At 39.5% G+C, this 14404-nt stretch overlaps 1 protein-coding gene across 2 annotated transcripts; it reads left to right on the plus strand.

The window, feature by feature from the left end:
* The first annotated feature begins 54 nt into the window (after nt 1–54).
* Nucleotides 55–14182, plus strand: LOC140276524 (cytotoxic granule associated RNA binding protein TIA1-like). Of its 2 annotated transcripts, none has more exons than XM_072371241.1 (12): nt 55–253; nt 2245–2341; nt 2578–2676; nt 6006–6060; nt 7111–7198; nt 8142–8217; nt 8365–8470; nt 9628–9726; nt 9808–9892; nt 9993–10134; nt 10238–10386; nt 12266–14182. In XM_072371241.1, exons 1-12 carry the CDS (start codon nt 228–230, stop codon nt 12402–12404), a joined length of 1161 nt encoding a protein of 386 aa, XP_072227342.1. In that variant the 5' UTR covers nt 55–227; the 3' UTR covers nt 12405–14182. The 2 variants fall into 2 exon arrangements, with proteins under 2 accessions (XP_072227342.1, XP_072227343.1); XM_072371242.1 differs by having other exon boundaries at nt 10241–10386.
* The last annotated feature ends 222 nt before the right edge of the window (nt 14183–14404 follow it).

Below are 14404 nucleotides of genomic sequence, written 5' to 3' on the forward strand. Positions count from 1 at the left end.
TCAAGTTGCCTGCTGCTGAATATAGCGCATGCGCGTTTTGAGTCGGCCCCCGGTTGCTCCGCCATCTTTGTCGGCAGCCCATTGTTCACTGTGCAGCTAACGGCGGCGTTAAACCCCTTCACATTTCACTTTAAAAATAACTTGACGGTGTCACAGACAGCTGCCCGCGACAGTCGTGGATTTTCTCTCAGGGTCGCGACTTGTTTTCGGCCAGCAAGTGAGACAGAATGGACGATGAGCAGCCTAAAACCTTGTAAGTGTGTACCTGCGTTACCGTTAGCCACAAGCTAGTGTCCGTCACGTAACATTTAGCGGCAGTTAAAGCACTTATTTTATATATCAGGCATGATTTTAACTTTACCATTTGATTTGTTTTTGCCCATAATATTATAGACATGACACAGGCAGCATCTCAACAGGAACTAAACAAACTGAAATAATTGAATCCCTGATAAATTCGACACTAGCTTGTTAGCAAGCTAGCTAGTTCCAGAAAAATCTCAAATTTCCGCGTCGTCTCTCACGTCTCCCCTCGAAAAACGATGTGTTAAAGTAGAAATGCTTGTAAAGGAAATAACGTTTTGTGCATGTAGAGGTTGCATAAATGTACCAAAGGCCACTGTGCACCGCTGTGAAGTTCTGAGAGCTAAAAAACATTAAACAACCAGACTGTTCAGTGGAGCTGGTGTCACTGTCGTCATTGTGCAGGCCTGGGACAGTATATGTATGGGTTGTTTTGTAACAGCACCCTGGATGCAGGTGTTAATTTGCTTATGAAAACTGATTATATTAATGATCTGAGAAAGATCAACTTGTTTCTTTTTAAAGCCAGCAGCAAGGCAAGCAAGGTCATTAGCTGATATTTCAGTAATGTTGCTTCTCCCTGGCTGCACTCTATGTTTGGCTTATCATTAAATGCTATAATTACTAAGTCGTTAGGAACAGACTGCCTTGAGATTTCTTTGGCTTCAGATGTTTGCGTTTCTATATTTCGACCTAATTTGCCCCTTCCAGTTTTAGCAGAGTTAGGGCTTCAAGTATCCTTTTTGATATTAGCCGATTTATAGATAATTTTCTCATAATCGATTCATTATTCTAGCTGGAAAAGGTATAGGCAGTCTTAATTGCAAATCTTAATTGGAGAATGATTATGGCCGCATTACCTTGATTATTACAACCTAGAAACACTGCTCAAGTGTATCTCACCTTGCAAATAGGTTTAAAAAGGTAAATAATAATCAACCAGACAACACCTGATGGTTTTGATTCAGTTTCTGCATCTTCTGCTCTCCATAGGATTGTTTGTGTAACCAAAGCCTACTCACTCTAAAGTAGTGCAAAAACCTGGAAGCATCCACACTAAAAAAAAACAAAAAAAAACACATTACTCAAATAACTCAAAACCATCTAAGGTCACAGTTCCTTCCTAAACAGTCTTGAAAAGTATGACATTTTGATTATTTTCCAGGCCTTGATAAGTACTGAAGAATCTTTGTTTCCACTCTTATTTCCTCTTTTTGTTATTCTAAAATATAAAGATAAACATCTCTCAAAGTGAACTGATGAAATTAAAAGCACATACATTCTGTAACAGATGGACAAATGCACGTGATAATGTTTGGTTTATTTACCGTTTAAGCCATCACAGTTATGTTTTTTTTGTTATTTTGAGTTATTTCTGAAAGACAACGCACCTTTCAGTTTTTTTTTTTCACCTGGCTGCGTTTGCTGCCTTTTGACTGGACGTGACGCTCACAATTCTTTTGTGAGGATCACGGTGTAACACGTGCAACTCGTGCACAGCTAGCGCACTAATAGCCAAGAATAGGATGTAAACTATATGCTTCCTGTTCTGCTATGAGTAGTGAAGTCCTTTATCATATGATGTTTGAGACTAAATTATCCCCAGTACTTATTACATTACATCACATGTAATCAAATAAATCATCTTTGTTCAGGTTAGTATTTTGTACATGAACCCCTCTGTGCATGGGTTATACATTTATCAGGCCCCTTTATTTCTTAAACTCTTCAGCAGTTATTTAAAAGCTAATAAAAGTTCTGCAGGTCACTTATCTTCTTGCTTTTGAAACTTAAGAACCAAAATGTGCTTTTTTTTTGTTTAAACGCTAGAAAAATAAATTGAGTTAATTTTGGGTGTTTTAAAAAGAAAAAACTTCACTTCATCACAGTTCAAATCTTGTTGAAGGCAGTCTTCTCTATTGTTTGTGTTTCTGTGACCAGGTATGTGGGGAATCTGTCCCGGGACGTGACGGAGGCCCTCATCTTGGAGTTATTTGGTCAGATTGGCCCCTGCAAAAGCTGTAAAATGATAGTAGATGTGAGTTTATTCATATTTTTTTCCTCTTGAAAAGCAGGCAGACTATTTTTTAAAATATTTTCTGAGTCTCTGTGCATTAATTCTTTGCTCACAGCTCATGTGATCTGATGCAGGTACCCCACTGATTCCTCTGATGTTCATCCTGTTGACAGCAGCACTGTGGCCTCCCGTTTTAATGCCCGATGTTATTGTAATTTACAAGGTGACTTAAAATATCTGTTTCTCGTCCACTCCAGACAGCAGGTCACGATCCGTACTGCTTTGTGGAGTTCTATGAGCATAGACATGCCACTGCCACAATTGCAGCCATGAATGGTCGGAAAATACTGGGTAAGGTAAGCTATCATATCTCCTGGGTGAGTTACCCATGGGCAAAGCAGGGTGGGCTGGGTTTGAAGTGAAGCCACTGGAGATACTTGTCTTGTTAAACCTTATCTTACTTCCCTCTTCCTGCTCCACTTCATTTAATTTGTTTTATTCCCTCGCGCACATCATTCTTCTGTGCACAGTCCAAATAACCAGGGTGGGAACGCCACACTTAATATGTGCTGTCTCACTGCTGTGAAGTTTAACAATCATAAGTGTGATCTTAGTTTTTGTTGTTTTAACACATTTAAATCGATAGACATCCGGTGACTTATTTTGGAAATTAAACATGTCGCATATTCTGCTTTAATGTTGGTTGAGGAGGCCAAATTGCTGATCTGTTGGGCTGTTATGATTAATAATGAAACCCGTCCACGACACAGACAGGAAAGGCGTAAATCCTTCAGAGATATTTTCTATAATTGATCAGTTCTCGGGTGGAGCCTGCAATTTAATGTATTCTGGGATCTTTTCTTAATATTTATTAAAAAGAATTAAACTTTAAAATTAAACCAACAGCAGAGCCGTCCCATTAGATATGTTGAATTAAACTGTTTAAAGTTTAAAGCTGCCGTCTTCCGTTCTGTTCCGTTCTGTTTCTCAGCTGAGTGGAAAATCCCACACTGCTTTTAACCCCCGCCCTTAAAATGTGCCGGTAACTAATGGATGAAGCGTTCTGTGCCTTAATGGCTTCAAAAGGCTTCTTTTTTTGGGTTGCCAGTTGGTTAGCTGAGCAAACAGTTGCAGGGTTACATATTTTACACTATCAGGGTAACTGTGTGGCCTCATTCTGTGGAAGAGGAAGACTCGGACTATAATATTTACACAAAACCTTTACATCACTAATGTACTTAACTTTTTAACAATTTAAGAAAAAACTGAAAGCGGAAACTATCCTGAGTCCTCTTAAATACATAGTCTTGAAAATAAATGATCAGTTTTATTGTTAAAATGGAAAATTATGCAAAATTAAGGTGAAAAGAGCAGATATTTCCCACAACTAACAATAAATAATGTTTTTCAGCGTAACTGTGAAGAGTCGCTTGGTCCTGACTCTGGGATGATGGCTTAAGTTTAATAAACACAGTCAAAAGTAGAGCAGTTTGGACCTTTTAGATCGTAAAAGCAGGGCTCCAGACGGCACCAGTGCAGCTTTACTGTATTTGTTCGTCTTTTTTCCATCTACTTTTGTCAGTTTATATATTCTAAATAAGCAGGATGGCGTCAGACTATCGCTCAAAAGTTTGGGATCACCGTGAAATTTTCTTGCTTTCCTTGGAAACGCATGAAATTGGTCTGAATGAAATATAGCAAATGAACAGGACATGCAGGTATAGTCAGAGTTGGACACTGTGATTTTTATTTTTATTTTTTTGATGGAAATGATGAATATGTTCTACATCCGTTACAGCCTGGCAGACATTCTTGTGTTCTAGCTGTCAGTGTTTCACGGTTATTTGATCAGATTTCACCTCAAGCTTCCTGGAGCTTCTCCCACAAGATGGATGGGCGTGATGGGGTCTTCCTCTGTACCGCAGCAGCTCAGTGGGGTCCAGATCCTCCGTTACAGTCACAAATCCAGCAGATTCTTTAACAACTGCGGAGGTGTGTCTTGGGTCATTATCCTGTTGTAGGATTAAATTGGGCCCAATCGAGTGCAGTGCTGCTTTCCTTCGTCAAGGTCCCTTCCTCTCTGCAAATCTCCTATTTTACTACTTCCAAAGTACCCCCCGACCATCATGCTGCACAGTGTCCTTTTCTCTGCTCTTTGAATTGTTGTAAATTGCTTAGAAATGATTTTTTCTTTGGAAAACAAAGAAATGTGCAGGTGATCCCAGACTTTTGAGCAGTAGAGTTTCTTGTGTTAGAATCAGAAAGTTGATGCAAACACAGAGTTGTTTGGATGCTAAACTGCAATGTAGCATGAATGGATGTAGAAAGTCACTGGTTATTTTTTCAAATTAACAGATTATTTGGCATTTACTCCCTGGAATGAGGAAAATAAGTCTGTTGTCTCAGTGTTTGAGGTAAAAATACTGGAACCGTCATCTTTACCCATATTTTTTTGTGAACTAATTAACCACAAAACCTTAAACCTGACACACAAAGCATGAATTCACCACGTCTGACCTCGTTTAAAAGGAGGAGCGACCTTAGGTCACATTGTTTTAAATGAGAGTTAATCTCATTGAAACTGTTAAATATTAGATATTTACTCTATTTTAACAGCAAAGAAATGCTGAGATTCAGTTTAATTTCTAGAAATGGATCGATATAAAGTGATATTGGGGACTTTTTACTTTCATATTTAAACATTTATTTTTCCTGAATTTATGATGATGATAAGTTAATCAGTACAGCTACAGTTTGTGCTGCTCACAAGAGAGAGAGCAAGTCTGGAGCTCTAAAAAGTAAAAAAAAAAAAACAACAAAAAACCCACTTTAGTTTCCTTTTTTTTTTAATTAAAAAAAATAATAATTAAGTGTTATTAGCTCACGTGAATCACTTATTTAGCTTTAATGAATAAAGAGATCATTTCCGGTGTTATATCGAGCACATAATGAGTAATAACCCAGTAATAATTGTGGTAACAGGGTGCTGTTTGGGTCTTTTGTCACTTCATGCTCCATGCTGTCTCTGTTTTAATGACTATTTTCCTTGAGTGAGTTTCCATCTGTTTCTGAATTAATTTAACGTGGCCCTGCTGTGTAATCATGTGACATTCTTTGATCTACTTTGATTGATGCTCTTCTGTCCCCCCCCTACATCTTTACTGCTGTGTGTTCTTTTGCAAAGTTATTTCCACATAGAATCCACATAAGAGCAAGTTCAAAAAAATACATTCAGTTGAAAATATTTTATCCTCAACAGGTATTGAAGGACCATTTGAGGAGTATAACAAGTTCGTAAAAATCACTTGTTTGTAAGTCCCTTGTTATTTGGACCTTACTTCCTACAGTTTTGCTCCAAATTATTACTAGACTGAGAATTAAATGTTCCTGATTATAAAGGTGAAGTCTTGATATCCCTTTATGTACTCCAATGTATTTTACTGTTTATCTGTTAATGCAGAGGTTTGTAAAAATTAGATGGATAATCAGTTTGTGTTGCCCAGATGTGGCTTACAGAGACCATCTTATTAAAAAAGAAAGTGCTCAATCACAAAATATGACCTAAGTAAAGCTGGTGTGTGACAAACCCTCTAATCAGAGAACAAGAAGCTTCCTTCCTCTTACATGCAGACTTCACATCTCACCTTTTTTTCTTCCTCGCTTTCTGCATCTGTTTCTCTTTCAGGAGGTGAAGGTCAACTGGGCCACAACGCCAACAAGCCAGAAGAAAGACACGAGCAGTAAGTCGTTAATCTGACGCTTAAAGAATTAGATTTAGAGTTTGTCCACTACTGTCAGTTCAGATGTAAAGCCGCCCTAATTCCGCAAGATTTTTAAAGCAATTAATTTGGTCTCAGTCAATACCAGTATAGAGGGAAATAACGCTCGACTCGGAAGAAAATTGAGATGATCCAGCTTCCCATCAGTACTTAAACGCACCATGTATGGATGAATCTGAGGCTTCCGGAGGCGTCAAAAAAAAGTCTCAAAACCCGTAGTGCTGATTTATAGGTAAATGTAGCTTTGTGTGTGTATATCGGCGATTCGTGAATTTAACGATTTGTGAGTGTAGGAGGCTTTATGAATTCGTAATTATTATTTTGTCTGTAACAAGTTACACGAGCACAAATCAAGTACTACGCACGCACAGATGTACTGAATCGATTGAGTTGTCTTTTGATGTGAGGGGGGGTGCCAGGCGTTCAAACCTGAACGAACAAGAACAAAGTTCGCAAAGCTATCGCCGTCTGTTGCGTCAGATGCTCTCCTCTGTGCACAGTGTTCTGTCTGTCCTCTGTCTTCATTTCGTATATATTTTGGTACGTTTCCCGAAGCCTAGCAGATGCGTACCGAAACGGAGCAGTACCAGTGGAAATCGTGGGGGCGGTGTTGCACAATATAGCTCTCCTGTGACCAGCGAAAGGAACAGAGAAGAAATGGTGGAACTTCTTAAAGAAAGCTGACCACCACCGTCTACTGCACCGCCTGTTTTTGTCTCTTTCTGTGGAGGTTCATTATCATTATCTCCTCCACTGTCACCATGTTCATTTTCTGAAACTGACATCGGAACTCTGCACTGCCCTCTGGTGGCTGTATTGCCAACATAAAGCACGCATGTGGGCAGTGACGCTTGACAATGTTTGAAACAGACGTACGAAAATTTCAAGGCTGCACTGTTTTTAAAAAAAAATCTTTCCAAAATTGGAAAAAAGTTTTTGACAATTTGTTTACTTTTGTCTAGTTTTTGTTTATAAAACCTACAATGTGAACATTTTGTTCTTTTCCTTAAGGTCACTTCCATGTTTTTGTTGGAGATCTAAGTCCTGAAATCACCACAGATGACATAAAAGCAGCTTTTGCTCCTTTTGGGAAAATATCGTAAGTATATTCTCACGATTGTTGGTCCTGAGTCTTTTTCACACAGTGGTGTCATATCAGTAGGAAAATTACCTCAACCTGTGTCTGCATTGATATGCAAATTACCGTAGCCACACGGACGACTTGAAACTGACTCTGAGATAAAAACTAAGAATTTGAGTGACTTTTCTTTTAATTGTAACACAGCTGGTGGCTCTCTCTCAGTCCAGCAGCGTGTTCTGACTTCCATCTAATTACGGTGGTCCAACGCCATCCCTTCATGTTGTTGTAGATCACAGGGTTAAACCCTTAGAGGTAGTTACTGGTATTTCTTCAGTAAACACGGTCCTACAGGCAACAGGGAAGGATTTAATCCAGTTGTTTTAGTGGATTAACCTGCTTTTTTGCCTCAAGAGTTTTTATAAAGCACTTTGATGTGAAAGTGTTGCTCTCTGAAGACCCGTTTTAGATCTGGTTCAACAGTTTGGACCAGCATAGCCCTTTAAATGAAGAAATGGCTCACACTAAACATTGAATAAACTAAAACAGATCATTTAGGTCTATTTAAAATAAGTCAACTTTTCATTGGTACTTTTAAGGGAAAAAAAACGTTAATAATCTGTTAAATTAACTTTTAATTGTACTTTTTATTGGTTTATTTTTGTCCTGCGTCAATAGCAAACCAACGTTATCTGAGTCAAGGTCCCTTCAACTTAGGATGTGACTGATTTTGACGGTTCGTTGGTGTTTTTAAACCGTTTTGGACATGAAATCAACTCAGCTGCTTTGGACGCACAGAGAATACTTGTTAGTTGGATCGATTAATAGTTGGTTTTGGTGTTTTCATGGTCTTTAAAGGCGAGTCTGATCCCAGTCTTGAGTTTAGTTTAAACACTGAAGATTATCTGAAGAAACGATCAGATAAAATGTATTTTATGTCCACTTCTTGTTTGTTTGTCCACAGGGATTGTCGAGTGGTGAAGGACATGGCTACGGGTAAATCTAAAGGCTATGGTTTTGTCTCCTTCTTCAACAAATGGGTAAGTGTCTGCCAGTCGTGATCGTATGTGAGAGGACGCAGAAAATGTCCTCAAGTTGCGACCGTTTGCTCACTTGGAGACGCCATTTACAAATCGTCTTTGATTTTGTTGACTGATGATTCTTGTTTTTGCTCTTTTGCTGATAAGGATGCAGAGAATGCCATTCAGCAGATGGGAGGACAGTGGTTGGGAGGAAGGCAGATCAGGACCAACTGGGCCACGAGGAAGCCTGCTCCCAAAACCACAAATGAAAGTAAGGTCACAGGGATTGGATTTGGCCTTGTTAAGGCGTTAACACGTGCACGCTTGCTTTTTGGCCCTCTGCAGGATAAATCCATCCGCAGCGGAGATGGCATTGTTCTACGTGTGATTTATAAATTAGATCAACATTGACTGATCCATAACTCGGCAAGATTTTAATGAACTGAAATGTTACCACTCTGCCAAAGTTGGTGCTTCTCAGACGTCTTTATAACAATAATAGATGAATGGAAAACGATTAGTTTATTCAAAAAGTGAATATAAATTAAAGTTAAGTTGAATTCTGGTTAATTACAGCATGATCACGCTGGTATTTCAAGCAGGATTTCTGAAAAATTTGCTGAAAAATCAATAAAACAACTAAAATTTAAATGTTTTTATAGTAACACCAAGCACATTATTTTAATGAGCTAGTCTGTCTTCTAAAGTGCATGTTAACCTGTTTGTTTGACACAAAATGTAGAAAATGAAGCTTCTCAGAGCCAGACTGATCTCCAGTTTTTAAAATGTATCGATATAGTTTTAAATGAGGTGAGAGAACATTGTTTGTGTCGATAGTTGTTGAAGAGGAGCTGGTCAAAAGAAAAATAATGGCTTAGTTATTTGCAGATGAGCAGCAGAGTAATGTTCTGTAGAGAACCAAAAACGGGTTCCAACCAAAGGTTTTGAGCACGACTAATGAATCTGTTCCACCTTTTAAAGCAGCGTCACAAAGTAGTAAAAAGTATTTAACCAGCCCTGGTTTGAACGAGGATAGCCAACAGCTGAGGGATTGTTTTTTCCATTTTAATATCAGTGAAACAACAGACTATGCATTATAAAATATAAAAGCATTCTAAAATATAAACGGTTAGTATGTCATCCCTTCATCATAACATCTTTGAATAATTTCATACACAAGAATGAACCGACCTTTATTATAACCAGATATTATAATCAGATAAATGTCATCGGTTTATGTTGTCTTTTTTTGTCGACGGGCAGATTACGGTCAAAACGTTGAATATGGTTACATGCAATTGTTTGTCTGACTCGATTATCCTGCTGTGCTTACTGGGAAAGGGTCCTGTCAGATTTGCAGCAGGAGGTGGAACCCACCGTTTACCATGCAGAATAATGGACCAAACCTCCCTTTTTCTCGTCTTTTAGCAACCAGTACCAAGCAGCTATCCTTTGATGAGGTGGTGAACCAGTCCAGCCCCAGCAATTGCACCGTCTACTGCGGTGGAGTCACCACCGGTCTCACAGGTAAGGCGTAGCTCGACTCTAAAACTTTGAGTGACTAAAAGATTGAGCATTAGATTAAAACTCTTTTATCCATGTTCACAGAGCAAATTATGAGACAGACCTTCTCGCCTTTTGGCCAAATAATGGAAATCCGTGTTTTCCCAGAGAAAGGCTACTCCTTTGTGAGGTAATCTGACTCTTTTTTTTTTTTATTCATTTGATGCCACAAAGGCCTAAATATCATATGAACCTGCTATCTAACATCTTAATACATTTACTTTGTGCAGATTTAACTCCCACGAGGCAGCAGCTCATGCCATAGTTTCTGTCAATGGCACTTCCATAGAGGGCTATGTTGTGAAGTGTTACTGGGGCAAAGAAACCACAGACATGGTCCAGGGCCCCATACAGCAGGTACAGATGCCACAGGTAAGAAGGGTTTTTTGTTGATGGACGCCATTTCCTGATTCTACTTCTGTGTGATGTTGGATCGGTGGGATATTCTGCTTCATAAATCTATTGTGTATGTCAGCAGAACACGTTGAGCTTTGCGGCGCAGCCCTACAGTCAGTGGGGTCAGTGGTACAGCAACACACAGCAGATCGGTCAGTATGTGCCCAATGGATGGCAGGTGCCCAGCTATGGCGTCTATGGACAGACTTGGGATCAGCAGGGCTACAAGTGAGTGGAAGTCTTGTTTCTTTCCCCTTTTTTAATTATAATCACCCTTTGCAGGGTTGTCAAAAACGTCTATATACAGACACTAACTGATATTAAAGAGTAGTATCTAATTAGATTCTCGCATGCATTGGTATCGATGCTATCCTGAGTGCTTGAAAAACACATAAAGCATATAAATTACCTTAAGAGCTCCGGACCACTTGGAAATCTATACGCCAAGCCATCGATTGGCCCTTGGCAACATCTGGAGCATCTGTAACCGTCTGTTTCTCTTGTCTTTTTGGGGTGTAACGCATCATTGTCTATATGGTATATATCGACGAAGTATCTACATCATCTTTGGGCTTATCACAGCGTATTCAAGATGTTTAATCACAGTTGGGACAGGCAGTAAAAGAGATAACTTTTAAAAAGCCTAAATACATAACAAAATACATCAAATGTCCATTTCTATTAAAACGGCCGATAACTGAGCTGGAACCGTGTTGGACAATAACTCCGAGCCAAAAATGACCTGATTTTATACGAATGTTTGAGGTCATTTATAGACTCCAAAGTCGTTCTCTTGTGTGCACGTCAGCAGTTGGAGGTTGTCTTTGTGGTGTGTTCAAGAACAAATTTGCTGCTGTAGCTGCTAACGCTTACCTTCGGTTTGGTATATAAGAGCCCATAGTTGCATTTGGCCCCCACGCTGTGTGATAGCGATAATCTGTGTGTGTCTCAGGAGTGCAGCCATCATAACAAACATTAAAACATCCCCCGGCCACTCCTTCGTCTACCTGTCTGTAATCAGCTGATCTCGCTGATATACACATATATTTTTTTTTTCTCTTATTGCTCAAGAGTCTTTATTTTATTGTACTTTGTCTCACCGAATTTTTCATTTTGTTTAACTGTTCTTTTGTTTTTGACACATTTGTCTTCGACTGCATGTCGAGTTGCAGCTTGAGCGATTTCCTGCGGGATCAATAAAGTTTTCTGATTCTGATGTAGTTTGCTGACTCGTGCTCAAACACAGACACAACTGCTGTCTGCAGCACGTAGAAAGAGGGGGATCAACTAATCAGTCTGCAGAAGACACTGATGACAGAATTCAGTTCATCCAACCATGTTGAAATGGTTAAAAGTTGAACATGGACTCAGAAACGACGCCATATGTGCGCAGCTCACTGTCTTTATCATAATTTAGAATACGTTTTTGTGTTTCACTTTTGTTTTTATACCAACTGCGGTGGTGAAGTCGGCCAAGTTTAAGTGATGGGAAAACTCAACATCCTCCACCACCTTTGTTCAGTATTTTACCGGCAACGTCATGAATATAACGAGCTGGCTTTACTCACTGTTTCCCCCGCTGGTTTGGGAAATGGAAAGTTATTGTGTTACAACTCTGTACAACTCTGTACAACTCCTTGTTGTTGGGTTAATTTCTGTTTGTAATATTGTTGTTTACACAGCAGATGTTTTATTTCTGGTATTGCGTGTTCGACCCATCAAAGCTGGTCAGAGATGGAACCTTTTTGTTTAGATAAAAAAAAAAAAAAGAAATAAACTCTTCAAACATGGTTCTGTGACCATGACTCGTCCTGGTATCTAAGCTGGGGTACGTTCTCTACATGGCTACGCGTAACTGTCGAGTTCAACATAAAACAGGAGACGCCATCACCCAAACAAATGATTAGGTGGTTGAACTGATCTGGGATTAGATAAATAAGTCATAGGTGTGGATTTTGCTACATTTCACAGAGGAAACATGAGTATGTGTTAATGAACTGCACCAGATAATTGGAACGTTACTTAATCTGAAGCACAAAGGTCACTCTGATCACAGTCTCGTGTGATCTGTCTCTTCATCAGCTGTTTTGTTTCTGTCTCCGTTCAGTCATTTACACGCTGGAGCTGGATGGACGGGTGTGGGCGCCATCAGTAATGGAGGCATGGTGGAGCCCGGGCAGGGAGTCAACGGGACGGTGCTAACCAACCAGGCGGGCATGAGCGCTGCTGGCTACCACACCCACTGATCACAGCAGCCCTCTGTTAGCGTCCGACGTCACAAGGATCATACTCTGCTGGGGAAGGAGTGCATCAGATGTGCTCGGTCTGTCACATCACAAAATTACTCTGTTAGTGAAGCTGGTACGCCATTTTATCAACTTAACCAGCCCAAAACCTCACCCACTGCCCGAATCTGCAAGTGTAAAGATAACTATCCACACTTGAACACTGTTAAAGCTACTGCTAATACACCTTGCATTCCTGGGCCCATTTTATTGTTTGGTGTATTACTGGCCAAATGTAAATTATACAAAGTGTCAAGATACTTCTAGCACAGGAAGTTTAGTTAAAAAAAGAAAAATAAATCTGTCAGAACAGCAGCTTTTCTTTGTTTTCAGCCCCCTCAGAGCCAAAGAGCACGGGCAGAATTTTATACCAATATTTAACAATCATAACGGGGAGAAGAGGCGACGAACTTTGCTACAGAAAGCACTCAATAGTCCACAGTATTGCAACTCAGCCACAAGACTTGTATCGACAAAGAGGTTTTATTTTCTCCCCGTTGGAGCTCGTCGATCTCACTGTTGCTCTGTCCACCGGTTACCAAGTGTTGTCAGGTCATTATTCTGTAAGATAGAAACGGGCAGGTTGAGGAGAAAGTGGATGCAACAAAACAAGTAGACGTCAGCGTTCCTTCACGCCATCTCCCGGACTGGACTGAGCAGGCGGAGAATCCCATCCGTGGATAAGAATGTGTGTGTGTGTGTGTGTGTGTGAATGTGTGCATGAACTGATGCTTTTACTCACTGAGACAATGTCCTGGTCATCTTCCCCCTGAATCAGAAAGGACTATACCATCTTTTATTTTTTAATTGCTTCAGGTATGGTAGAGAAAAGTGTTTTGTTTGTTTCTTTGAGCAACTTAAAAATGCCGACATTGTGTAAAGAGCTTTTGCCTTTCGTCTTTGATTTCAGGACTGAAGAAATGTTGAGGTGACACCATCAAATCATGTGACACGCAAGACCTTTTTATGTTTGTTTATAAAACCTTTAAGTGGCTGTCAAACTTTATTTTTTGGAATTAGTTTATCTCAAAACAATTGCAGGGATTACTGCCACTCTTATCTTACTTATAGGCAGACAAATATTGCACAAATACTTAAGGTTAACTTTTCACGAAAATTGAAACGCAAGGATTTTTTTTTTTTTTTTATGTTTTTGCATTCCACTCTTATTTGTGATTTTATTTGGAAGCCTGTTTTATGTAAATAACCAAACAGTCTGTTAAATTGTACTAAATCTGTATAAAGACATCTTCATTATGGAGGCGTGTTTGCTCCTGGTCGGGGAAATGGACGACAAAACAGCTGGTTTGACGGTAGCATCCCTGTCCAGTGCTGGTCCTTGTGCAGTAGAAAACGGCATCACTTCATTCTTCCAGCAGCTTGGAGGACGAGCAGCATTGCTATGTAATGCAGAAGCCTTTAGATTGACCAGAAACTCCTAATTTAAGTTATTCTGTTTTACAACAACTTAGCGATTGTTTTTATAAATTAAAAACCCACTTATAAGGATCAGATTTTTACACTGTGGCCACAGTCATCTTAATGTAGTTGGGGAATCCATTGTGTTGCCTTATCAAGTGAGTTACTTTTAGTTTAACCAAAAATCATCCAAGAGTAGGCAGTGCCTATGAATGTTTTCAGCCTATGTTTTGGAGAGAAGTTCTGTTGATGAGTCAGTAACATGGTTTGTGTTTTTGCTTTGTCCCATTAAAACGCTGATGTTTAAAACAGCCCACATTTCTGCTGTTTGCGTCTCATCTTTGAAACCAGCTGATTTAAAAAGTTGGGGGAGTCCCCTGTCAGTTTTAGGTTTTAACAAACCAATACATGATTAATCAGTTCTACCTTAGTTTAAGGATTACTTTGGAAGGCTGGACGTTTTAAATATGGAGTCGCAGTGTTGGACATAAAGGATCAACGTAGACCCAAAAAAACCGTCTGCTTCTGTCATAAGCAGGACT

This window comes from Leuresthes tenuis, unplaced genomic scaffold (assembly GCF_036924035.1).
Source record: "Leuresthes tenuis unplaced genomic scaffold, fLeuTen1.0.hap1 SCAF_19, whole genome shotgun sequence".
NCBI lineage: Eukaryota > Metazoa > Chordata > Actinopteri > Atheriniformes > Atherinopsidae > Leuresthes > Leuresthes tenuis.

What these genes read in the sequence shown, in the direction of transcription:
- LOC140276524 (XM_072371241.1), top strand. Translation starts at nt 228, where the DNA reads ATGGACGATGAGCAGCCTAAAACCTT. An exon ending in GATGAGCAGCCTAAAACCTT is followed by an intron (nt 254 to 2,244) that starts GTAAGTGTGTAC and finishes TTCTGTGACCAG; the next exon opens with GTATGTGGGGAATCTGTCCC. An exon ending in GTCGGAAAATACTGGGTAAG is followed by an intron (nt 2,677 to 6,005) that starts GTAAGCTATCAT and finishes TTTCTCTTTCAG; the next exon opens with GAGGTGAAGGTCAACTGGGC.